The following is a 24852-nucleotide window of genomic DNA, read 5'->3' on the forward strand; positions in this document are numbered from 1 at the left end:
CATTTTCCATCTCCCCCCAGGTTCTCCATTCGGGAACTTGTTCGGAACTTGCATAGGAGAATGCAAGCCAGCTCTTCCGTCTCATAACCTCATCTCATCTGCTCTCTCACCCTCTCTCAGGAAGCCCACATCACACATGCAGCCCGGCCACATCCCCAGGTAGCACCCAGCACCACGCGCACACTACCACCACCGCAATGGCCGCCGCCGTCCCGAAAGAACAGGCGGCTGCCGCCGCGGAGCCCGCGAGGAAGGCCGAGCCCGTAAAGAACTACAAGGGCTTCGTCGCCGGCGTCTTCTCCGGCATCGCCAAGCTCTCCGGTAAGCGACAACAATCTTCCACTCTACTTCACTTCACTTCACCATGCCCCCGTCTCCCGTCCAGGACTAACAGCACCCCCAAAGTCGGCCACCCCTTCGACACAGTCAAGGTCCGCCTCCAGACCACCGACGCGACCCGCTTCTCGGGCCCCCTGCAGTGCGTCGCCCAGACCGTCCGCAACGAGGGGCTCCGGGGCCTGTACAAGGGCGCCACCCCGCCCCTCGTCGGCTGGATGTTCATGGACAGCGTCATGCTCGGCTCCCTGACCGTCTACCGCCGCCTGCTGCGCGAGAACCTCTTCGCCCCGCCGCTGCACCGGCCCCACGCCGAGGCCGACTACCACGACCACCTGCCCTCCCACGGCCACGGCCTGGCCGGCATCATGGCCGGTTCGACCGTCAGCTTCATCGCCGCGCCCGTCGAGCACGTCAAGGCGCGCCTGCAGATCCAGTACGCCGCGAAGAAGTCCGAGAGGCTGTACAGGGGCCCCATCGACTGCCTCGCCAAGATCTACCGGCACCACGGCGTCGCGGGCGTCTACCACGGCCTGTCGGCCACGCTCATCTTCCGCTCCTTCTTCTTCTTCTGGTGGGGCAGCTACGACCTCTTCACGCGCTGGTTCAAGCGGAACACGAGCCTGAGCGCGCCGGCCATCAACTTCTGGGCCGGCGGGCTGAGCGCCCAGGTCTTCTGGATCACGAGCTACCCGAGCGACGTGGTCAAGCAGCGCATCATGACGGACCCGCTCGGCGGCGGGCTGAACGACGGTGAGCGCAGGTTCAGGAGGTGGAAGGACGCGGCCAAGGCGGTCTACCGGGAAGGCGGCGCGAAGGGGTACTGGAGAGGCTTCTTGCCCTGCTTTCTGCGCGCGTTCCCGGCCAACGCAATGGCGCTGGTCGCATTCGAGGGCGTCATGAGGACGTTACCGTAGGTTGGGTCTAGATGGCAGGGCGGAATCACACAACAAGATGATGTATATACCCAAGCATGTCACGTAGGATTGGATCAGGTAGCAAGCAAGGTGTGCGACAGAAATGGCAATGGCTCTATTTCAGGTCGAAAGTCGTCAATCGGCCAAACAAACGCCTTTGTCTACCCAGTCCATGCCCCAAACTTTTCCCCAAACCAGATTTTTTCAAAGATCCTCCCCTTACTCGTCGTCCTCCTCATCGCCGTCGTTGACGACGTTGAAGAACTTGAGCTCGTAGACACCCTTGGAGGTGGAGACGACGCGGAGCCAGTCACGGAGCTGCATCTTCTTCAGGAACTTCTTGGTCCTGTTTGGCGCATACATGTCAGCATTCGGTCCCTCGAACTTGAGATCGACAGCGAAGAAGGGAGTCGCCATACAGGTACTTGAGGTAGCGGCCAGAGAGCTCGTTGTGGGCAACGATCTCGATCTTGCCCTCGCCGACCTGGGAGATCTGGATGGTGTCGCCCAGGTTGCCAACACGGCCGTCGACCTTGATCTTGTCGTTCAGGAACTTCTCAAAGGCCGAGACATCGAAGATCTTGTCGCTGGCGGGCTGGGAAGCGTTGATGACGAACTGCGAAACAAGAGACGGTCAGCATCGGTGTCGGCATGTCGATGGGGGAAGAGGGAGAGATGGGAGAGTGCATACCTTCTTGGTCACCTTGGGGGACTTGCCCTTTCTCTGTAAAAACACAAATTGACCTTAGCCTACTGTTTCACGCCATGATCTCTCGCAAAAAAAAAGCCATGCTTTTTCTGGTTTGCAATGTCTCCATTGCAAATGGGCGAGGGACTGGGCCAACAGCAAAGCGGTGGTGTTCATGTACGTACGGTCTGAGCGGGAGCCATTGCTTCTGATTTGTTTTATCTTTTGCAAGATATGATTTTTCTTGGGGAGGAGGGTATAGGACGCAAAGAAGTCGAATCCTGCGCCGTGGGTGATTTCTGTCGCGGGGGAAGTAGTGGTGGTGGTGACAATTCGCAAAAATTCCTAGCTTCCCCACCACAGAGGAAAAAGCCATTTTTGTGAGGAGGCCAAAATTCCGCGAAATTTTAGGGCTCGGAGAAATTGTGCGCCGGCCGTCCGGGATGTCAAAGGAAAGGTGGGTCGTTTTGATGGCTCCGGCCCCACTCTTGACCTCAAGCTCCGTGTAAGTCCTCGATTGATGGCGACGAGCTGTGACTATAAAATGGTGACAAGCCTTCATGTTTCGGCCACCACTTCGGGAATCCGATATTTCTGGATTACTCATCCCATTGACAGTCAATTGGATATTTATCAAAGCTGGAATGAGACAGACCATGGGCATGACCATTTGGAGCCCATCCTCCATCGCTGTCTCCAACCTCGATGGATCTAAATGCACCAACAGGATTAACAGCATTGACTTTATGAATGCCTACCACCGTACTGCTTGGTGCTTATCCTCGACGCAGAATCTGACAATGAGACTTCTAATCTTATTGTTCGGTTAGTATGCCCTTAGTGATGAGCAGCTCTTCATCTACTATTGCAGCTGTGGAGACTTCTGACATTGGTGTTACCCACGTGGAAGCTGCTCAAACCTCCGCACTTGATCCTCTCCAGGCTGGTCTAGATCCTGCCCAGGCTGGATTTGAGGTTGATGAGGTCGACGAGGAACAAGAGCATGCTCTCATCCAGAAGAAGATGAGAGAAGAGTTCTTTCGCAACGCGACTGCTGGTCCTGGAGACCGACAGTACCATGCAGAGCCTTGTCGAACCTATGTCTCCATTGATGGTGCTGCTATTACGACCCCCGTCAAGGAGCGGGCAGCAATTCTTACTGGTCCAAAGGGCACCGAGTCTCTTGACGCTAAGGTGCACCTTGTCTACCTCCCGTTCGACCATAGTTACCTCTTGGTGACCTTTTCTGTCCTGCATCGCCAATTTGACAACCCTCAGGTCGCAGAGGTCAAGATCTACTTGGCTGAGGTTGCTGTGGCTGATGACAACACGCCCCTTTTCGAGCTGAGAAAGGCTGAGTCTCAAGCCGAGGCATCTGAAATGATGTGCAAGTTCACCCCCAATGTCAACGTCGGAGTTGATTCCTGGTCGCGGATCTATACTCTGACTCTGACCGCCAAGCTCTATCTGAACTATCAGGAGCTCGTTCACCGAAAGCTCCGGTCCGTTAAGAGCAAACTGGCCACCAAGCTTTAAGATCTGGGTAACGCTGCCCGCAAGGGAGAAGCGATGAAGATTGAGTTCACTGTCAGGCTTCCTGACGATCATGTCTTGCCCAAAATTCTCGGCGCGATGCTTCCCTACAAAGATCCATACATGGCCGCTGAGTACTTCGAACACTCACCCAACCAGAGGGTGATGTTCCTCGACCGGGTTCCCCGACTGTCGTCAGAGCCCGCGATCAAAGACACTCGAACCCTCCCTGCTGTCTCTCAGTATGTCGACAGCTGCCACCTCTTGGTGCGACAAATGATTGGAACAGTGTTCGACCATGACATCAGCACTGCATACGAGAACGATATAGGCAGTATCTCCTTGAAGGCGATTGCACTCCCTTGCCAGCACGTCATCAAAGATCGTCGCTTCTTTCTTGTTGTCAACCCAGAAGGCAACGAGTCAATCTTGCCCCGTGATGGAGAGGCGTTTAAGGTTCAGATTATGGATATTGAGATGAAGTCGCCAGAGGCTTCTTCCCAGGATGTCGAGAAACTGGCCGAGGACTACCTAGAGGATGTCATCGTGCCTGCTCGCGCTGAGCCTGACCCGAAAGCCAGTATCCTCCAGGGATCAGGTCGCTTCTTTCAGGATCTTACTGAAGGCGAGGCTACTGCACTCCTTCCTACAAAGGCGGAGATGGCAGATAATTATGCCTACCGTCAGCGCATCATTGTGTGGTGCCTAGAGAATCGCGAGCGCCTCGTTTCGCTTCAGGAGGTTCCGATTGACGAAGAATATATGTGGTGGAATTACGAGCGGATCGACATTCTAGCTCAGGGAATTCCTGCGCACTATCACATCTATCTCGTGGCCATTCCTCTCCAGCCTCGCAACGAACTTGAAGAGCACGCAGACGACATGGAGCGTGACCAGTTTACCGTCGATATCCCGTTTCTGGACCAGGGCAAGCTCGAAGAAGACCAAAAATCGCTGTGCGACCTCGACTTTGCACACGGCCTGGAGATCCGCATCAGGAAATGCCAGTCGGACAAGACTCTGCGTGCCGAGGCGAGCTCCGTCAACGCACTAAACTATCCTAGGATCGCCGAGAAGTCGGACTGCCCAGTGACAGAGCGTTCTAGCAAAGCCTACAATTACCTCTTGAATTTCCGCTGTCCCGAAGACAAGGAAGAGATCGACATCCTCGAGGAACTACCGGGCATCCGCTCTGTGCTTGGCGATACCTTCACATCTCTGCCTCAACAGGTCCAGGCCGGCTGGGAGCGCCTTGATCACCATCAGAAAGAGGCCATCAAGAAGGCTCCCAATGCACCACAGCGCGTCCACATTGTCCCAGGCGTGGCGGGATGCGGCAAGACCAGGGTGGCCGAGATGTGCATGATCTTCTCTCATTTTGCCAATCCGTCTAACTCCAAGAGTACCCAGGCGTTCAAGTCGCTGTACATCGTCAACAACAACACGGCACTAGACATGGCAGCACATCGGTTCCAAGAGGCATTTGACCAAATGTACGAGTCTGGAGGCTTCAAGGGTCCTCGGCCCTCGGTGATCCGTCTCTACGCAGTCGATACCGAGGTCAGGGACATGAAGCGTCGCTTCAGCAGTGCTATTCCCGAACTCTTCGACTCTCAAGCCGCAGAGGAGGCCCTGAAGAAGACCACACCCATAGAGGTCCACTTCCTTTCACAGCTGAGCCTGACCCGTATGACTCGCGATGCCCACCAGCTCCGCATCTCGCGCTCGCGCAAAGCCAAGACCCTCTCCCTCCACGAGGCCGCCTTCAAGTTCTATACCGATCATAAGGCTGAGTTTGGTGAGCTCAGCGAGACCATGGACGAGCTCAAAGCTACTGAAGGCAAAGACCGTGAAGTCTGGATTCGTTTCAAAGCCTTGGTCAAGGACCTGTACAAGCGCACTCTTATGGAGCACAACGGTGTCATCTGCACCACGGCTGTTGGATGCTACAATGGTCTGTTCCGCTCGACATACAAACCCAAGCTTGTAATTCTCGACGAGGCTGCCCGCATGCGCGAGCTTACGACCCTGATCCCCATCGCCTGGTTCGCTCCGGCCCTCTGGCTCGTGCTTGGAGATCCCTTCCAGCTTCTACCCTATATTACGGGCGAGATGCATCCTGAGGCTCAGAATCCCATGCTGCATCAACTCCAGTTGTCGACCATGACCCGGGCCGTCGAGTCTGGCAACATTGACTCATACCTCGTCATCAACCACCGCGCCAAGGGCGGTCTACACACGTTGCCATCTCAGCTCATCTACAATGACAACATGACCGTCTCTGTCGAAGGCACTGCCGGCATGTTCCCAGACTCTGTGAAGCATTTTTGGGCCTTCATCAAGACGCATATCAACCCAATTCAGCCTCCTAACAAGCTCCGTGTCATGCTCGAGTTCCCTGGCTCCAAAACCACCAAGCAAGGTGACTCAACCGTGAACCCTGCCTACGTTCAGCACGTTCTGGAGAAGATCGTCATTCCAGCTCTCAGGGACAAGAAGCTGACCCAGATGGTGCCTCATACCGACAAGCCTGCTCGCATCCTCATCTTGGCCCTGTACAAGGCGCAACTTTGTGTGTATCAGACTCAGCTGGAACATCTGGTCAAGACTGATAAAATTACTTAAGAGGAGGCTGTACGCCTCAAGAGCGGCACCCTTAATTCTAACCAGAGAAACAAGGCTGATATAGTGATTGTAGACTTCACACAGACTTCTTGGATTAGGTTCACTGCTGATTTGCATCGAATCTGCCTGGCACTGACTCGCAGCATCCAGTATGAGGTGGCGATTATGAACCGGGGAATGTGGCTCGGAAATTTCGACAATCCGAATCTCAACCCGCAGGCGACCATTCTATGCAGGATTTTTAACAAGCTCAAATCCGTCAACATTCGAATTAACTACTGCCCTGTCTGCCAGACCACACAGCATACAGAGTTTGATGCAGCTGGCTGCTGCACATCCCCTGGAGCCAAGACTAACCTCTGCGATTGCACTGGCGACCCTCACCCTGACCTGCTCTGCCCCACAAAGTCCCTCTGCTTGCACTGCGGCGAAGTCGGTCACGATACAAATCTTTGTGAGAAAGACCCGGCTTTCTGTGTTTACTGCCACAAAGATCATCTGCCCTCGAACTGCCACAAAGAGCCCTGCGCCCTGTGCAAGTCCAAAGCCCACTCAGCTCAAAACTGCGTCATCTGCGTCCACTGCCGCGAGAAGCATGAGGGCAAGTGCGATGAGGCACAGTTGTACAAGGCACGTCGTTCAATCTGCAGGGAGTGCGAGATGCCCGGACACATGGCCAGGAACTGCTCGAAGGATGGTGATACTAGAGACTGCTACAAGTGCGGCGAGACGGGACACATTGCCTCTGACTGCCCTGTTGAGAAGCTCCCCAAGGCCTGCCGAGTCTGTGGCGAAGAGAACCACGTCGCTAGGGATTGCCCACAGAACGATTCTCGTCGCCGCCAGCTTAACTGCTTCGAATGTGGTGCCACTGGTCACGTCAAGTCCCAGTGCCCCAACACCGACGAGAAGAAGGTCCAGTTCCTCCGCAACGAGGCCATCTCTGCCCGTACTTTCACTGGAGAGCCCGTTGTTTTCGGCCTTACTGAAGAGCAACAGCACCTGACCAACTTGATCCAGTCCAACTCTTCCACCAACGAGCATACCGGCGACTTCGGCGGCGATGCCTTACAGAGTGGATGGGTCGCTGAGTCTGTCTCTGACAACGGCGACCAGGTTCCTGCCTCTTCGGGCGAGGATGCCTCTGGAGATTCTTCTGGATTTGACTTTGAAGACTCCGAATCCTACAATGCCGCTCAGTGGTAGTCTGGTGCAGACGTCAGAGCTGCGACTGTGCAATTTTTTTCTTTTTGTTTCTGTTTCCCCCCCTGAGAATCAGAGAGAGCTGGAAGGTCCCCAATTCGCACCACTACACCCTTGCCCCCCAATGCCACAACACGTCGCTCATGAAACCTCGATTCACAGCATCGAAGAAGATTGAACTCATCCCTCGAAGATTTCGTCATTAGGCCCATCGTACAATACCATTGCAAACGTTTCATGAAACCTGGTTCCATGCTCGTGATCTCTGTGACTTGTCACCTATTACTGCTATGTACCTGCTTAATATTTCCTCGTTCGAGACAACGTTAAACTACTGCATCCTGGGCATGACCCCAAACTGCCCTGGCGAAAGACAGTGAAACTTGGTCCATAATTCCACCATCCAGGCGAACGGCTTCTCTTGAATCGCTGCTTCGGAATGTGCACAAAACAAGTCTAACCCTGCCAGACAACCTCCCCAATTCCTTTTGCGTCTCTGATTGACCAAGTTCTTGGAGTATTGGTAAGTGAACTAATTCCGCCGAAGCCCACCACACGATGAGACCAAATACTGACAGCTAGCTTCGCATACTCTCCCGTACACGTTCTTTCCCAGAACCCAGAGTCTCTTTCTCGACAAGTTTACTCGCTGCCATGGAATCATACCTTCTCTCGGAAATAGTCAGTCGCCTTGGAACAGGCTTCACAGCAAGAAGCATGTCAAGCGTGTAATCAATTCTTTGCTATTGATGCTCTGTACCATTGTCTATGACCAACGCCAGCCATGCTCTTGTATGCACAATCTGCTGTGATGTCGAGATTCATGAGTGTCCGAAGCACTGCCATCCGCCAGTTGATCAATTATTACTCCTCCAGTGTCAAATGGGTTGATCACGATATCAGAATACAAAAGAGAGCCCATCAACCCCGAAACGCCAATGCTAAACCCGCTTCCCAAGATGATAGAAATAGAAGGCAGCAAAGAATCACATCCCCACAGCCCACCCCCCTTTTCGTTCTTCCCATAGGTATAAGAAACCCCCAATCCTCTCCTCTTCACAGCAGAAACTCCTCCTTGACCCAGTGCCGCAGCACGACCCAGCCCTCGCGGAAGCTGGGCTTGTCCATGCGCACGATGATGGCGGCGTGGCTGTGCCCGACGTCGTGGATCCAGACGGGGTACTTGCGCCAGCCGAGCGAGTCGAGCCCGTCGACGGCCTCGAACTGGTAGGCCGCCAGCGCGAGCGTCGGCTCCGCCCGCGCGGCCGACAGCCGCCGCTCGCGCCGCAGGACGCGCCGGTCGTGCGAAGCGCTCTGGGACCGAGTGAGCTTCTTCGTCTTGTCCTTCTTCATCTTCTTGCCCAGCATGTCCTCCTGCGCGTCCCCTCCTGCTGCTCCGTGCTGGCTGTCCGAGTCGCTGCCGCTACTGCTACCGCTGCTGCTGTCTACCGCGCCGCCGTCGTCGTCGTCGCCGCCGTCATGGTCGAGGTACTCCTCCGCGTTGGCCGCCGTGATCTCCTCGTACGCCCCCTCGACGGCCTGCCGCAGGTCCTTGAGCAAGGGAGGGCTCTCGCGGTACGGCGCGACGTCGACGCCGCCCTGCCCGGCCTCGTGCAGCTGCCGCCGCCGCGACGACTGCACCGTCTGCCACCCGGCGTTGGCGAGGTACGCCACCACGCCGACGGGCAGCAGGACGCTCAGCGCCAGGACCAGCGGCACGCGGGTCATGTACCTGTGCGCCGCGTCGCGCAGGGAAGTAGTCGGGGGAGCCTGGCCTTTCCCGCCGCGAGGCGAGCACGGCTCGTCGCGGTCGAGCACGACGTCCTCGTAGCCGGGCACGTAGCGGGGCGTGACGGCCTCGAGGTCGGCGAAGGGGTCCGTCTTGGAGATGCCCGTGGTGTAGTACACGGCCGTGCGGTCGTTGACCACGTTGGCGTAGAGCGTGCGCCTCTTGAACCTCCGCAGGCCGGCCATGAAGATGGACGACGGGTCCGCCAGCACGGCGACCAGCGGGCGGCCCGTGCCGCGGAACGAGTCGATGCCGAAGAGCTGGTGGCCCGAGGCCGACAGCGTGCGCGCGCCCAGGACGTTGAAGAGCGTGTTGGCCCAGCCCTTCAGCGGCGAGCGCGTGCCCAGGAAGGGCGAGGCAAAGGCCGTGAAGTTCATGCACTCGAGCCCCTCGAGGGCGCCCCTCGCGTACAGCAGACCTATCGCGTAGCGCGCGACGAGCCCGCCGAGCGAGTAGCCCACGACGCTGAGCTTCTTGATCTGCCTGTCGCCGCCGTCATCATCGCGGCCGCTCTTCTTGTTGTCGGCCCCTCCGTTGCTCCGCCTCTTGCGCTCGATGCTGGCGAGCTCCTCCTCGATCTCGGCGCACACGCGCTCGCCGCCCGTCTCGACGCCGTCGTAGGTGTTGTAGCCGGCGTTGCTCTTGACCACGAGGATGTGCACCCTGTCCTCGGAGAACTCGTCGCGCAGGGCCTTGGCCACGGATTTCAGGTGCGCCGGCTTGCCCCAGAGCTGTTGCCAGAGAGAGAGAGAGAAAAGAGAAATTAGCAAAATCTATATGGATACACAGGGGGGAAAAAAAAAGTGTAAATGTTAAGCAGCGCGACTAGACGCATGCAAGGTCCTTGTGCCGCCCGTAGAAAAGGATCATCTGGCGCTGCGCTGAGAGCCGATCAGGTGCACAATTGCCCCTTTCGGCACGGCAGCACGAGTGCACACCATCAGACGCTGGGTAAGGGTAAGAGCAAAGGGTAAGGTAGGTAGTGCTTACGCCGTGGACGAGCACGCAGAGGTGATCGGCCTTTTCGCTGCCGCCGTTGTATTCCATGTCTGCTTCCTCTTCGCCTGGAGAGCTCGAGCCGACTTTGCGCAAGATGAACCACCAGAATGCCGTCGACAGGATGGCAAAAGCGGAAAACACAAATAGCAAGAGGAAGGACGCCATGGGGAAGGCGGGTGTGTGTGGGAACGCAACTGCTTAAGTACGGCTTCCCATCTGTTTCTCTGTCATGATTCTTTCTATCCTCAGCTCGGAGACAGGGCAAAGGTAAGGTCTCGTTGTCTCGTTCCCACTCCTAATAGTTACAAGCCACGAAAACAAAAAGCCAAGCCTCCCCCGACAACCCCCAGCTGGTGCACCAATCGCAGGCATATAGCTTCGTCATGACACACGAGACGACACGGCGACAATCGGGGTCCAAGGAACCCCGGCGCTCCCGACTGGCAGCAGACAGGCACCCAAGATGCACTGCGTCACGGATTTAACTGCAAGACAGGGGTGGCTGTTTAGGTGTGTGTGTCTTCCAGAAACAACAGAGGAGTCCATGTGCGGCCTCCGCCGGCGCTGGAATTGGCCCGTCTCCCCCCCCAGGCACGAGTTCCACAGTAGCGCTAATGCAGCTTCTGCCCGGACTTTAGAGCTCTTGCCGCCGAAGCTCGACGGAGCTGGCGCCGAGTCATGATGTCTTGCGTTCTGCAGTGGAATCCGAATGCGAGACGGAAATAAATACACTGCATTTGCTATCGCTCACATCCGCCTCCTACGACATCGATATTCTTTCCCTTGTTGCCAGTAAACAAAAGATGGGGTGAGCTAACAGTATCCAATTTATGTATGCTACGTAAAAGTAGGAACACGAATCTGCATGCCTGCCTGTGTGCTGCAAATGCGCTGTGAACAATCTAGAGACACGAATTGAGTTGAGCGATTGGCCCTTTCCTGATCTCCCGTACGCCGATTCTAGATGCAGATCTCGAGAGAGAGAGAGAGAACCCAAGGTAGGAAAAATGGAGGTATCAATACGCCGCGCATGTCTGGTCTTGGTCGTGATAAACGCGGCTCGGAAAATAAAAAAAGACAAAAGGAGCGAGTTCGTAATGGTCGGGTGCTCTGTCGTACAGTATCGTGAAACATGGAGCTGAGCTGCTTCTGCAATGGCTACTACATCCGCCCAGGGCCAGACTTGTATTTCTAAAAAAGAAAAAAAAAAGCAGGACATTAGCGAAAGGGCATCCACACAGCATGGGTCTGCTGATCTACTCACCTCCTCCATGCGCCTGATGTTCCGCGGATCAAGCGTGTTGGTCGCCCCGAGCAGCGTCTGCCCAATCGCCTTGGTCGCCCCGATCGCCGGCCGGAAGATGATGGTCGGCGCCCTCTTCATCACCGCCCTCGCCGCCCCCTTGGCGCTCGCGCTCTCCCGCACCTCGGCCGGCACCGCGATGATAGCGTCGCGCGCCGTGTTGAGGTCCCGCGCCAGGCTCGTGTACGCGTGCCGCAAGCCCTGCACCACCCCGGTCGGCTGGTCCGCGTACAGGCTGATCTGCTTCCGCTGCTCCTCGTCCGACATGTCGTCTTCCTCCCAGTCGCCGCCGCCGCCGCCCGGAGACGCCGCCGCTGCGGGCCGTCTGACCAGCATGCCCTCCGCCCCCTGGAGGACGTACTGCGTGCCTGTCGCCACCTTGGCCCCGAGCTTGACCAGCTCCGTCCCCGTCGTCTTGGCAAAGGCCGCCGCTCCCTTGGAGATGGACCGCACGATGCGCCCGTCGCGCTGGTATTCTCGGATGGGGATCTCGATCAGGTCCTTGAACCCGCTGCCAACGTTGACCAGCGACCGGACAGGGGCCAGACCGGCCAGCACACCAGGCAGCTGGTGCCGCTTGACGTCTGGCATCCAGATGTCGTTGAGCGTCTTGCCCAGCCTGTCGAACCCAGACGTGCCGTAGATGATTGTGTGTCGGAGCGTCATCCTGGCGCTCTCCAGGATCAAAAAGTTCATAAACTCAGTGGTATGGCCAGACCGGAGCCCTGCATAGTCCACCCTCTTGGGCTTGAAGTCGAGCTGCACAGGGATCGAATTGATCTCGGCCCGCTGGATGAACGGAACGTCGCTGGGCGAAGCATGTACGGGCGAAGAGTCGTCCTTGAACTCAAAAAACCGCGTGATGAAGTCGAGCGCGTCCTGGTCAACGTGGAGCCGCAGAGGCAAGACCGTAGCCCGCAGGACGATCTCGGTAGCCGCCAGCTCGGGAACGGGCCTCACGTTGAGTATCTCGAGATGGACCATCGGGGCTTTGAGCTGCCTCTCCCCAGCATCCTGATCGTACGTTGCAAACTTCTTCCACGTCGACGTCGGGACGTGATCAAAGATCTCGAGGTCCTGAACCCTCACATCGATCGAGTTCTGAGTCTCGCCCGACCCTGGAGGGAAGACCACCAAGTCGACATTCAGTCCCCGGAGTTCAAACGTGATCTTGTGGTGCCGGCTCCTGTGGAGCTTGAGCTTCTTCGCTCTGGGATGGTGGCCTCCTCCCACACGGCTGGGCGTCGCCGTCACGGTTGTCGTCACCGATTCCGTCTCGGTCATGCGGTCGCCATATAGGTTCTGGTTGATGGCCTGCGTGAGCTCTCTCGGGTCGTGGTTGGCCGGGATGCCAATGTAGATTGAGTTGAAGAGGAAATCGCCAATGACAGTCTCCTCTTCCTCTTCTTCCTCCTGATACATAGCGCGACGCTCAGCCCGGGACCTGCGCTCGTACGCCTTGGCCTCGACCTCGTGAACAGTCTTGGTGATGACGTCGCGCGTGTGCTGCCAGTCGTACCCGTCAAAAAGGTTCCAGATGACATGTACGTCTCTGACGCAAACCCTGAACGGGCTCTTCTTGGCCATCGGGTTCTTCGAATGATCATAAGTATTCTTGGCCGAGTTCCACCGATGAGCGGTGCCTTCAAGCTCCGATCCGGCGCCGAAATGATCCTCATGAATGCTGAGGTCGTCGTCCTCCAGGAGATCAGCCGGCTCCTGGCCAGCTATACTCTCCGTGAAATTGGAGGCAGATGCGTCGAACAGGGTCCCCTGAACCTCATCCAGATCGCCGCCGAGTATACCGTCATCAGATATGACAGAGCCAGTGTAGTCTCCAAAGGGATCTTCCTCCTCGCCCGGTGCCTCGGAAAGTGCAAAGTCGTCCTCGAGATTGTAGTTGCCCTCAGCGTTACCGAAAGCATCTATCGATATGGACGCTAGAAGATCCTTGACCGGCATCACTTCCGTCTTGAATTTGATCTCCTTGCTAGGGGGAGTCGGTGGCGTCAAGGCGTTGGCGAGAGCAATCAGAGTCTGCGCCGAGTCTGCGCAGGTCTCAAGCACTAGCAGATCATCCCGGAAGTCAACATTGACACGCTTCTGTCCATCATCACCAGTTGCAATCTTGACCGTAGCCTTGGCGGAAGAGATTTGGCAGATGTCCACAAACCCCTTGGCGCAGAGATGGCTTACAAGGTCACGAGAGGGAGGTGCGCCACCAGAGAGGCGTTTAGTATGGCTGGGCACAAAGGTAACAGCCCCGGACGAGACCGTCGAGATATCGTCGATCAAGAGCAGCGAGGCCTTGTGGAAGGTGCCAGTAGTCTGCACGTTCTCGTCTTTGGGCAGCGTCACTGCAACCTGGGCCTCGACAAGCACGATATTGAGCTTGGACGTCAAACCCAGCGGGTTCAGCCCGAGGATGCACTCTCGGATTGCCAGGTCGACTGTCGTAGGCTTCCCGGTCCCTGTGGAAGCTCTGCCCGCAGTGACGGGGCTCGATTTCGAAGTCCTCCCAGTGATGGCAGTGTGCGCCTGTTCGCCCAAGTTCGCGACAGACGCGGCAAGGCTGGCCTCGAAATCTTGCGGCGTCGCGTCGTCGGCGAGATCGAGCACGTCCATGATGGTCGACACGCGATACTCGAAGTTCAGGCCTCGCATCTTGACCTTGATCACGGGCTCGATCTCGTCGCCGATAATGCGGATCATGAGCACCGGGCTTTGGTCGTCTTGACTGGGTGGCAGATTCGAGGACCCTATGAGGTCCTCAATCTGGTTGCGAGTGACCGTCACTCCACCCACGGCGACTGCGACCAAGGAAGGCATCGTGATCTGGGCGACCTCCAGGTCTTGCAGCGAGGTTTCGACGGTACCGAAACGCCCACCCACGTCGACGGAGACATTGCATTTGCGAATGAGGCCCAGAGTCAGCAGGCCGGGTCGGTCATCCTCGGGCAGGTACTTTGCCACTGTGCCCAGGCGTGCGAGTTCCTCCCCCAGAGCGGGCAAGCACTGGAGCTGTGCAATGTTCCGCACAGTCACTCGAGCCTCGTCAGAGGTCAGCCGCAGGATCGGGCCCTTCCTCCTTTGCCTGAGAAGCGTGTCTACCATGATAACGTCGTCACTATCATCAAACTTTACCTTGGAAGGCGTAATGAGTTCCAAGAGCCTTTCCAAATCAGTGTCGCGAGGACCTGGCTGGTATTCGAGCCGCGTATTGGAGATCTCCGCGACGACGGGCGTCTCGCTTCGAGAATTTCTCAGATTGGGGCCTGCCAGGCGAACCCTGCTAATCGTGACGCCGAGCAGATTCTGTCGGCTGGCAATTTTGACGGCGCTGGTATCCAACGAGACACTGCAGTCCCTACCGATAATGCCCAGGTGCATACCACCGACTCGCACGTCAATCTTGCTCTCATGCGTAAGAGAAGATTCCTCGGCAGCAGGAGCTCCAGGGCTATGCGGTGTGTCAAATCGCACACCTCGCGGCTTGGGTGTGGTCTTCACCGGGCTCATCATTGACGTTGTCGATGCCATGGATGAGCCCATACCCAGGAAACTACTCAGGCCACCAAACCAGCTGAAGGTCTCGTCAAGCCTCTGCAAGTCGACCTGTACCATGAGCGGGAGGGTGTTGATTTCGCATCTCGTCACATCCGGGTACTGCGTGAGCTTCATCGAAACATCTGCCCCTCCAGCAGGGAAAACGTCTCTAACAGATGTGCGCATCTGGATTTCGCGATCAAAGCAGATGATGTCGGCATTTGCATACCCAAAACGAAACTTCTCAAGGTCGACAACTGTTTCGGTCGACACGGTAGATTGTGCCGTCTCGACCTTGAGGTTCTCGAGGATGGCCTGAAGGAGCACATCGTGCTGGAATCCAGCCGATTGCTGACCGAGTATCCTCTCTGCGGTATCAGCAACCCCAGCAAGCTTGTCCAGGAACAGCAGCGATATCTTCTCTGCTGTGATCCTCACATTAAGAGGAGATGACTCCTTCTTGTCGACAGTTGCGGTTGTCTGTTCTTTGGGATTCGTCTCTGAGCCAGTCAGAGAGGCCAGAAGCTCGCCTATGATGCGGGCAATGAGGAACCCGATGGACGCATCGAACCGGAGCTCCAGCGGAGACAGGTTTATTTCTAAGATGTTGTCTTTTTGGGGAGGCTGTACTTCTGGAGCATGCGACTGATCCAATTGGCTCACCGATGGTGTCGGTAAGGAGCTGTGAACGGAGAAGGCCCCAGGAAGATTTGGAGCGACGGACCGTCCCATGGAGCTTGGGGTCGGGATCGGGACTTGGATGTGCTTGTGATTTGAGGGAATGTGGACAGAGAGGGTCTTCATTGATAATACTTCTTTCACAAGTCGGGTTGGTCCTCTTGGCGTCGCGGCCCCATCTTGCGGGATCTCATCCGGAACTTGGGGAGGCGTGGTCTCAACTGGATCGTGATCCGGCTTTGGAGATGGCTCCCGCTCTGCAATCTCAACATGAGATTGAATAGGGTGAACTTCTGAGGCCTGCAAAGGGTCAGAGGGTGTGATCTCCTCCGATGGCAGCTCCACATCCTCGGGAGGCGGGCTTGGTTTCGGCTCCATCCGTTGAGCCTTGGGAGAATTGTCGGGGCTATGCGCAGGGGAATCCCAACCGCCTGGCATGGCGGAGCGCAGCCGCGTAGACTCGGTCTGGGAGAAGGCGCTCATGTACATACTTTCAGCCTCCTCGTGGCTGAAGACATGAGATTGCGCCAGATCCTCGACCGCTCCGGAACTAGATGTGTCACTTGCAGGCGATGAGTCGACCGAATCTTCCATTGGCTCCCACGGGAAGGCCGCGTCGAGATGTCCTGACTCCCGTGGGTCTGGCTCGTCCTCAGCTCCCCTGATAAGAGTGCTATAGTGCAGCGCCTGCGAGTCTATTGGCCCCATCGGCTCGATAGGGGACTGGCTAGACGCAGGTGACCCCTGGTACAAGGAGGCCCGCGGTGTCGAGAGTGAAGAAGCAGGCGAGGCGGCCCCTTCCGGCAGATCATCCTGCTCCTCTCCAGGGGCGTCGAACTCGTAAGGAATATCAAATGCATCCTCGCTGTCTTGCATTGGGTCATTGCCTGAATCGACTTCGATCGACCCGTCAAATGACCCCTCGTCCATCGTACGGCCCGCAATGGAAGCTTCCCTAGAGAACGCCGGCCCAGTGCTGACGCTCGGTGATCGGGAGGCGAGTGAGGAGGGTATAGACGGCGATTGTGCCAGTGAAGAGAAAACATTAGTCTCAGTGATGAGAAAAGCGCGGATGTTGTCCAGGGAGATATGCCGTTTTCCTTCCTTGGGAACTATCCTCGGACCATCGCTTTCGTCGAGGGCACCGACCGTTACACCCTCGACACTGACCCCATCCATCGCGAGCTGAAGCGTCACTAATTCCGGCGTCGTAGCGGCATTATCAAGCATGACCTCGACGTCGACCTGAAATGTTACCCCGCGGATGCTGACCTGCAAGCGGTCGACAATCCCCTGAAGAAAGTCGGCCATGAAAGCCGGCAGCGAGAGGGCCTGGCCAGTGCCGTATTGACTATCCTCGTCATTCTCGTCCTCACTCATCGCCAGCGAGGCACCCATGTCGTGGGTCTCGGCAACAAGGGCCTCCTCCAGTTGCTTCCTCTCGGCGGGCGGCTGTTGTTCGAGGAACGACTCGGCAAGGTCGACGGGGTTGGGGACAATCTCTGAAGCCTCTGAGCTCTTTTCCCTCCTCTTCCTCTGCTGTTCCGTCTCGTCCTTCGGTGTGAATTTGAGGCGGACATCGACCCCGTCAACTTCGACCGTAATCGGGCTGGTGTAGAAATCGATGGGTATCGTGATTCTGAGCACGGCGACCTTGGCCTTGAGCAAATGAAAGGACGGCGGGAGGTTGAGCAGTTTTCTGAGTTTCTGTAGGAACAGACGGAAATCAGTTTCACTAGGGGTGCGTAAGGAGGAGCGTGGCGTGGAGATCATCCCCGTACCTTGAGCTTGATGCCGGCATCTCTGAACTCGAGTGTATTCGTCCTTCCCAGTGCCAAATCGAGATTCTCCATGTCCAAAGTCTCCGCATCTAGGAGATCTAGTCGGGACAGGGCATATCGAAGAAGCCGCTTGGGCATGGACGACGCCCGGAACGTCTCGAACAGGGCCGCCATGTTGCCTGTGGGATGCAACCACCCCAAGCCCGGCAGGCTAGAATAGGGCAGAAGTAGTAATGTCTATTGTGGAAAGAAAGAAGAAAAAAGTCTAGATGAAATGAAAACGGCCTTCCTCTCGACAGCAGAGAGTCCGCTACCGGAACCGTTCTGTCGTCTGAACATGCACGGGGTCGCGATAGGATGCGGGGATGTTCATCGTTCACAATCGGTAGGTCGAGCCACGATAAGGAAGCTATGGTTTGGAGATGCACTGATTGTCAAGCCACGGTCGTCCGTGAGTCCAGGAGCTGCATTATCGGCGTCAGTGAGAAGAATACAGAGCTTCCCTCAGGCCGACAGATGGGATTATAGGCAAAGATAGAAAGTGTACAAATGCGCAGAGCTAGGCAGAGAGTAGAGAGAGCGAGAGAGTTCGGCCTGGAAGTGGTACTGGGGTCCGGAGGCCAGGACAAGCATGCGTCAACAGCGGCTGGTGGAGGGCGGAGGGTGGATCATGCCGCTGCAGGGTGGTTGTCCCCAGCACGCATTGGAGCTAACTAGCACGAGCTATGGCGGGCGGGCGACCCACGACGCCCCGTGACAACAAAGACGTCAGGGTCAGCCTATCATTTGACCTTATCGCTTATCATCAACAGGGGCACGCATGCCAAAAGAGCCAGAAGCCGAGACCTGACCACTCTGAGCCAAGATCAAGGCCCCACCAGTTGGCCGGGACCTGGTTGGCCCTAGCGACTCTAACAATGCCTACTTGTAGGTACGTGCTTGCACTCTGGACAGCATCACCCAACCAAACATTCTTTTTCTTCATACCTAGGTACTTTCTCGATTTGATTCACACATGATTTCTGTTAGTTAGCCCGCAGTATTGCTTGAGCCTCTCTCCCAGCATGTGCATGTGCTCAAAAACCTAGGACGGAGAAATCAGAGATTCAAGGCCACGAGCCTGCTCAATATCATTTACACCTGGCTTTGAAGTTGCCGGTCCATAGAAAACGTTATGCATCATTCGCCCTTGACAGAGCCATACGCCTCCGCGATCCTCCTCCCAACCGCCTCGCCACTCCAGTACGCTCCCGTAGCCGTGCCGAGAGCCACAAAGGGCGCAGTGTGCTCCCCGGCCAGCCACAGGCCGCGCTCCGGCAGGCCCTCCCGCATCAGGCGGATGTCCTCGTCGCCCTCGCGCAGCCCGACCTGGAAGTTGCTGTAGCTACCGTTGCCCGCCAGGTCGTCATGCAGCCAGTCCGTCGCGAAGCACGCCGTGGGTCGGCAGTGGGGTGAGTCCGGGTCGTAGTGCGGGAGTCGGGAGTAGTACGGCCGGAAGAACTCGTAGAGGAAGGCCTCCTTCTTGGGCTTGGAGTCGCCGCCGCCCAGCAATGAGACGGCTTCAGTCAGATACTTGGACTCGTCGCCGTAGATATAAAAGAGAAGGGTCGGGTGGGCAACCCCAGCGGGCAGCGAGCCGAGCTCGACGAGTTCTTGTGTCCATCGGTGCGGATTCGAATCGAGAGCAAAGGCAGGTGAGAGCCACTGGCAGAACCCCTGGATCGTGCGGCCTTGGTCGTCGGGGATGAGCCAGAACGCTTCGGGGAAACTGATGTACACCTGCACACAGATCTTAGTGACATGGCAAGATCCGCATAAGAGCGTTTGACTGACTTTCTCGAGGCATCCGTATCCGATGCTCTGAATGGCACTGCAGAGTCTCGAGGGTAAGGGAGGTTCAAACGCAGAGATGTTCTTCTGTAACCACCCAAGCGGTGTCGTCACTACCACGTCGTCAAATTCGAGTTTCTGTCCAGTTGAAGTCATCACCTGGACTTTCTCGCTTGAAGAACTCTTCGTGGCGATGTTTGCCATTGTGGTCTTGTATAGAATGGAAGCGCCATCGACTGCTGGCTTGGCGATAGCCTCAAGTATCTTGTGATAGGTACCAGCGCAAAATAGGTTTTCTGGACAATGCCTTCAGTAAATCGGCAGATCTGAAATCTTCACAAGGTGATCTTACCACCCTCGATACACTCCTCAAGCCAGAAGAACTTGAGACTCTGGCGCTGGATGGGACTTCCCACGAACGCTCCCCAGAGTTCGGCCATCTGAAGAATGATACGGCGCTGCTTTTGAAAGTCGACTCCAGTGTCGGGTATCTTCTCGAGTATTCTCCTCTCAAAGAAGTCGTACAGACTCTGGCTGGGATCCGTCTCATTGGAGTGTTTGTTCGAATACTCAAAGGCCTCCTGGATGATATCCCACATTATGGTGGAATACTTCTCGCCTTCCTTCACCGGAAAGAGGTTTCCATCTTCATCAAAGGCATAAGAACGGCTGTCCCAGCTGCTGGTTTCCGTATTGGTTTGCTTTGCAAGGTCCAGCATGCAATTGTCGTCGGTCCCGTGGATCCAGTTAGGTCCTACATCTACCAGGTGGCCGTTGGGCAGTCTCTCTTGGTGCAAGCGGCCGCCAAGCCGTTCTCGTCCTTCGATGATTGTTACCTGGAAGCCATCTTGAAGAAGTACATCGGCGCACCGAAGACCAGCAAGACCAGCGCCGACAATTCCGATGTGTCCTTTGTTCGCTTGTGGCGAGTTCATTCCCTGCATTCCTGCGGCCTCAGCAAACGTCTCGCCGTAAGAGAGGACTCCAAGGAAGCAACCTCGACAGCAACCTCGATAGATGCGAAGAGTGTGCAAGCCTGGTGTGGCAAGAATTCTGTCTCATACCTTGAGTGCTTTTGACAAGGTACTGAAGCGTGCAGAATTATGTTCTTTTCGACACTCGGCGACGTAGTGAAGACTGGACTTCAGATCCTGGTATATGCGGGATGTGCTACGCTGAGAGGAACTTCCACAGGAAACCGAGTAAGCATCCATCACGGTAGGTAGCGAGTTTAGATCTGGAACAAGTCAAGGATACAATAGCAAAGGGTCGCAACAGCAGTACACAAAACCAGCACAACAGTTCTCAGAGCCACTTGACTCAAGGCAGTGTTTTGGTTAAGAAGAGATGGAAGAGAACACTCTTGAGGACAGCCGAGACCCTCTGTACATAGGTATGAGGCCCTGATAAGAGCTGCTCACAACTGGAGACCTGCAGGCTGATAAGACGCAGCCCAGCGGGGGAGTCGGGTGAAAGCGAGGGGGCGAAATGGATAACTAACGCAAAACAACCGCAACTAGCTCGCACGCATCTTATATAGATCGACGACTCCGCTGGCGGCTAAGGCAGTTGCGGGTGTATCCTTCATCACAAGGAGTGATGAGTTTGGGCCGGCCAATCGCATTGCTACTAGCCGGCATGCGTGGCCACACGACCCCATTTAGCGGATGTCTAGAGCAGACATCAAATGAAGGGTGATGACCTGAGTGCCGAAACTGCATTTCCAGGCATGCATAAATGCAAACAAGAGACCCAAACGGTGGTCGGGCGCAACAATATTGACACTTACATCACAGAGCGGGCGAGCCTTTGGATGATGTTGGAACCAGGCTTGAGGGAACAGCTTGTGTGGATCATGGCCTGACCCAAGTCAAGCAAAAAGAAGCGCCTTGGTCGATGCCAGTTTCTGTTTCCCTATTCATTCAGGGTGGAGCTGTGCAGGTCTTGAATGAGGTAGGGTAGTTGGTTGCGTGCGGTGCAAGCCAGGTGTTGCAGTGGTTGTAAGGGTTCTTCAACTCCAGCTTTTGAGATATCAAAGATTGGAAGTCCATCCCATCACCCCGCCACTAACATGGAGTCGGTGAGCCCCATTCATGCAGTGCACAACAGGCGCGCGTCAATCTGCGCCACCTGGTTAAGAAGGGGCTTCTGTGCCAGGTATATGTATATCTGAATGGGGTGGCCACTTCAGTCACACAACTTCAGATGCAAACATATCCTTGCAGGTTACTGGCTCTGGGGTTGAAGTGTAGACTCATGACAGCGTCGACATGTCTAAATTGAGATACCTAGCTCGTGGCGAGGGATCAAATCTTAATCGAGCCTCAAAATGGATCTTGCATCGAAATGGTGTGGGGGACCACAAGATCCGTGCCCCGATCTGGCAGGGCTCAATTCGGAGTTGCTTTCAATTCTGCACAGTGTTGTAGGCTTGTAGCGGATAAATGTCGCTCCTAGAGACCTAGCAGTCGCTGAAGCGCGCCCCTCAACTCGACCAGACGCACAATGATTGGGCGGGACCGCCTCTGACACACAAAAAAAGGTGAGTCAACCGTCACTCACAGTGTACATTACTGCATATATGCATCTGCTTCGAGATTTAGCCCCTCCTCCTCCCACTTGATCTTCATTTTGCGATAACGCCCATGCCACCGCCCTCTCTGCCTCGTTCTGGTCTTCCCCTCTCCCTGCTACTCCGTTCCCGGGCTTCTTGCGCTCCAGCACTGCGCAATTGCACCCGTCTTCACACCCCACTCCCGCGCTCGAGGGCTTTCTCCAGCTCCCCGTCCCGACTAAAGGTCAAGCCGACGCAGGACCGACAAACGAAGCCCACCATGGCGCCCGAGATGACCACCCTCAAGGGCCAGCCCCTCAACCGCACGGCGGTCGACACGCTCATGCGGCGGCGCTTCTTCTATACCCCCACGGCGGATATCTACGGCGGTGTCGCCGGCTTCTACGACTTTGGCCCCCCGGGCTGCGCCCTGCAGGCCAACATCGTCGAGACGTGGCGCAAGCACTTCGTCTTGGAGGAGGACATGCTCGAGGTCGACAGCCCCATGATCACGCCCTTCCCCGTCCTCAAGACCAGTGGCCACGTCGAGCGCTTCTGCGACTTCGTTGCCAAGGACTCCGAGAACGGCGAGATTCTGCGAGCGGACCACGTCGTCGAGGAGGTCCTGGAAGCCAGGCTGAAGGGTGACAAGGAGGCTCGCGGCCAAAAGGTCGAGGCTGCTGCCGAGGATGGCGCCGCCGACAAGAAGAAGAAGAAGAAGGTCAAGGGCAAGGTCGAGGCGATCAAGCTGGACGATGCTGTCGTCCAGGAGTACACCGAGATCCTCGCCAAGATCGACAACTACGACGGCCCCGGCCTCTCAGAGCTCTTCGAGAAGTATGACATCCGAAATCCCAACACTGGCAACAAGTTCAAGATGCCCGTCTACGAGCAGAACCTCATGTTCGACGTCACCATCGGCGGCGCCAGACTGCCCGCCTACCTGCGCCCCGAGACCGCCCAGGGTCAATTCCTCAACTTCTCCAAGCTGCTCGAGTTCAACCAGCAGAAGATGCCTTTCGCTTCAGCCCAGATTGGCAAGTCGGGCCGCAACGAGATTGCACCCAGGTCTGGCCTTCTGCGTGTGAGGGAGTTCCTCATGGCCGAGATCGAGCGTAAGTAGTGATACTCTTTCCCGGGTTACAACATACACTGACGTTGAGATGTTAGACTACGTCGACCCCGAGAGCGGCAAGAAGCACACGCGGTTCCACGAAGTCGAAGATGTCAAGATCAACCTCCTCGACGGTAAAGTCCAGCTCGAGGGTAAGACCGAGACCACGGCCATCACCATTGGCGAGGGTGTCCGGACTGGCGTTATCGACAACGAGACTGTCGGCTACTTCATGGCCCGCATTCAGCTCTTCATGCTGAGGCTCGGCCTTGACCCCGCCAAGATTCGTTTCCGTGAGCACATGGAGAACGAGATGGGTGAGTAATTGCTACCTCGAATCAGTCATCTACCTCTTGCTGACCATGTTCCAGCACACTACGCCAGATACTGCGTCGACTGTGAGCTCCTGACCAGTTACGGCTGGATCGAGTGCGTCGGCTGTGCTGACAGGAGTGCCTACGACCTGTCCTGCCACACCAAGGCCACCGGTGTGCCCCTCGTTGTACGTGAGACGAGGCAGGAGCCCCTGACCATCACCGAGTATGTTGCGGAGACGACCAAGGCCAAGTTCGGTCCCCGGTTCAAGCAGGACGGCAAGGCAGTCCAGTCCGCCATCGACCAATTGACCGAGGAGGTCAAGGAGAAGCTGTCTCTGGAGCTCAAGGACAACGGCAAGATCACCATCGCCGTCCCCGGCGTCGGTGATGGCAAGGTCGAGTTGACCTCTGATCTCATCAAGATCGAGCAGCAGACCCGCACCGAGCACACCAGGGAGTTCATTCCCAACGTCATCGAGCCGTCCTTTGGTATCGGCCGTATCTTCTACAGTCTGTGCGAGCAGGTATTCTGGACGAGAGAGGGCGCCGAGGAGCGAGCTGTGCTTTCGTTCCCGCCAGCGATTGCTCCCACCAAGGTCCTCCTGGTCCCGCTTTCTTCGAACCCCGACTTCAAGCCTATGATCGCCGAGCTTACCAAGAAGCTGAGGAAACACCATCTGTCCTCGAGGGTGGACGACTCGGGTGCTTCCATCGGCAAGAGGTAAGATGAAACACGCAGCTCTCCTTCTTAGGAAACAATACTAATTAGCACACATAGGTACTCACGAAACGACGAGCTCGGCACGCCGTTCGGCATCACGGTCGACTTCCAGTCTCTCAAGGACAACACTATCACGCTTCGTGACCGTGACTCAACGGACCAGGTCCGGGCCACCCAGGACGAGATCCTGGAGGCTCTCGTGAAGCTGGTCCACGGCACGGAGACCTGGAGCCAGGTATACGAGAGGCTGCCCAAATTCGAGGGCCAGGAACTGGAGTAAAAGAAACCCGGGATGATCGTTCCAGCGACAGGTGGGGGTATCAGGCGCCGCTTTGTTCTGCGGGGGGATGCTATTAGAGATAGACATCTTTGCTTGTCGTAAAAAAAGAATTGCGTGTAGGATGGTTAGACTTAAGGGTGGTGGAAATACAACAAAAGGAGACCAGAGATGGAAAGCTATTCGCTTCCAAAATCTAGCAGATCCTCTGGCGATACGCCCCATTCCCGTGCTCTTGCCAAGATCATGTCAATCCACTCGATTTGATCGTAATATTCTGACAGGAAGCTTCGTACATATCCTTCTTCAGGTTCAGGTTCAGTGTTTCAAAACAAAGAATGCTCTCAATCGAGAAACACGATGTGATGTACACCCCAAGACAAGACTTGGCGCCGGGCCTGGATCTCGCAATGGGGCACCAGCTGATGAGTAAACAGCAAATTGCCAGTGTCTTACTGGGCCAGGCAACGCTTATCCAGCCCTGGAGCTGACATTTCTGGATCTCGAGGCCCTGTAATTGGCCCAAGCAAGCCCCCCGTCCCGTCGTACCCCAGCTTTTTTCGGTGCAGCACACCAGATGCAGATGCAGACCACTCGCTAACTCGTCCCACCCCATTCCTCCGTGAAACAGACTTGAACTT

General features: G+C 56.3%; 7 protein-coding genes across 7 annotated transcripts; 3 read left to right on the top strand and 4 right to left on the bottom strand.

Annotated features, from left to right (window-relative positions):
• Positions 1-197: 197 nt before the first annotated feature.
• E0L32_005677 (uncharacterized protein) lies at positions 198-1253 on the top strand (the record flags this gene model as incomplete). Its single annotated transcript, XM_031140225.1, has 1 exon — positions 198-1253. The coding sequence occupies one exon, from the start codon at positions 198-200 to the stop codon at positions 1251-1253; it is 1056 nt and encodes a 351-aa protein (XP_030995688.1).
• Positions 1254-1472: 219 nt separating this feature from the next.
• On the bottom strand, positions 1473-2144 carry E0L32_005678 (uncharacterized protein; the record flags this gene model as incomplete). Its single annotated transcript, XM_031140226.1, has 4 exons — positions 1473-1599; positions 1673-1869; positions 1945-1977; positions 2127-2144. 4 exons carry the CDS (start codon positions 2142-2144, stop codon positions 1473-1475), a joined length of 375 nt encoding a protein of 124 aa, XP_030995689.1.
• A 640-nt stretch (positions 2145-2784) lies between these two features.
• On the top strand, positions 2785-7305 carry E0L32_005679 (uncharacterized protein; the record flags this gene model as incomplete). Its single annotated transcript, XM_031140227.1, has 3 exons — positions 2785-3443; positions 3534-6046; positions 6173-7305. The coding sequence occupies 3 exons, from the start codon at positions 2785-2787 to the stop codon at positions 7303-7305; spliced, it is 4305 nt and encodes a 1434-aa protein (XP_030995690.1).
• Positions 7306-8358: 1053 nt separating this feature from the next.
• Positions 8359-10255, bottom strand: E0L32_005680 (uncharacterized protein; the record flags this gene model as incomplete). The annotated part of the gene is made up of 2 exons (XM_031140228.1): positions 8359-9822; positions 10082-10255. 2 exons carry the CDS (start codon positions 10253-10255, stop codon positions 8359-8361), a joined length of 1638 nt encoding a protein of 545 aa, XP_030995691.1.
• A 996-nt stretch (positions 10256-11251) lies between these two features.
• On the bottom strand, positions 11252-17572 carry E0L32_005681 (uncharacterized protein; the record flags this gene model as incomplete). The annotated part of the gene is made up of 3 exons (XM_031140229.1): positions 11252-11281; positions 11355-17324; positions 17399-17572. The coding sequence occupies 3 exons, from the start codon at positions 17570-17572 to the stop codon at positions 11252-11254; spliced, it is 6174 nt and encodes a 2057-aa protein (XP_030995692.1).
• A 1005-nt stretch (positions 17573-18577) lies between these two features.
• E0L32_005682 (uncharacterized protein) lies at positions 18578-20172 on the bottom strand (the record flags this gene model as incomplete). Its single annotated transcript, XM_031140230.1, has 3 exons — positions 18578-19177; positions 19232-19524; positions 19581-20172. 3 exons carry the CDS (start codon positions 20170-20172, stop codon positions 18578-18580), a joined length of 1485 nt encoding a protein of 494 aa, XP_030995693.1.
• A 1890-nt stretch (positions 20173-22062) lies between these two features.
• On the top strand, positions 22063-24214 carry E0L32_005683 (uncharacterized protein; the record flags this gene model as incomplete). Its single annotated transcript, XM_031140231.1, has 4 exons — positions 22063-22897; positions 22953-23213; positions 23268-23934; positions 23992-24214. The coding sequence occupies 4 exons, from the start codon at positions 22063-22065 to the stop codon at positions 24212-24214; spliced, it is 1986 nt and encodes a 661-aa protein (XP_030995694.1).
• Positions 24215-24852: the final 638 nt, after the last annotated feature.

Source organism: Thyridium curvatum (assembly GCF_004353045.1).
Source record: "Thyridium curvatum strain D216 chromosome Unknown NODE_30_length_408869_cov_84.441474, whole genome shotgun sequence".
Taxonomy (NCBI): Eukaryota; Fungi; Ascomycota; class Sordariomycetes; order Thyridiales; family Thyridiaceae; genus Thyridium; species Thyridium curvatum.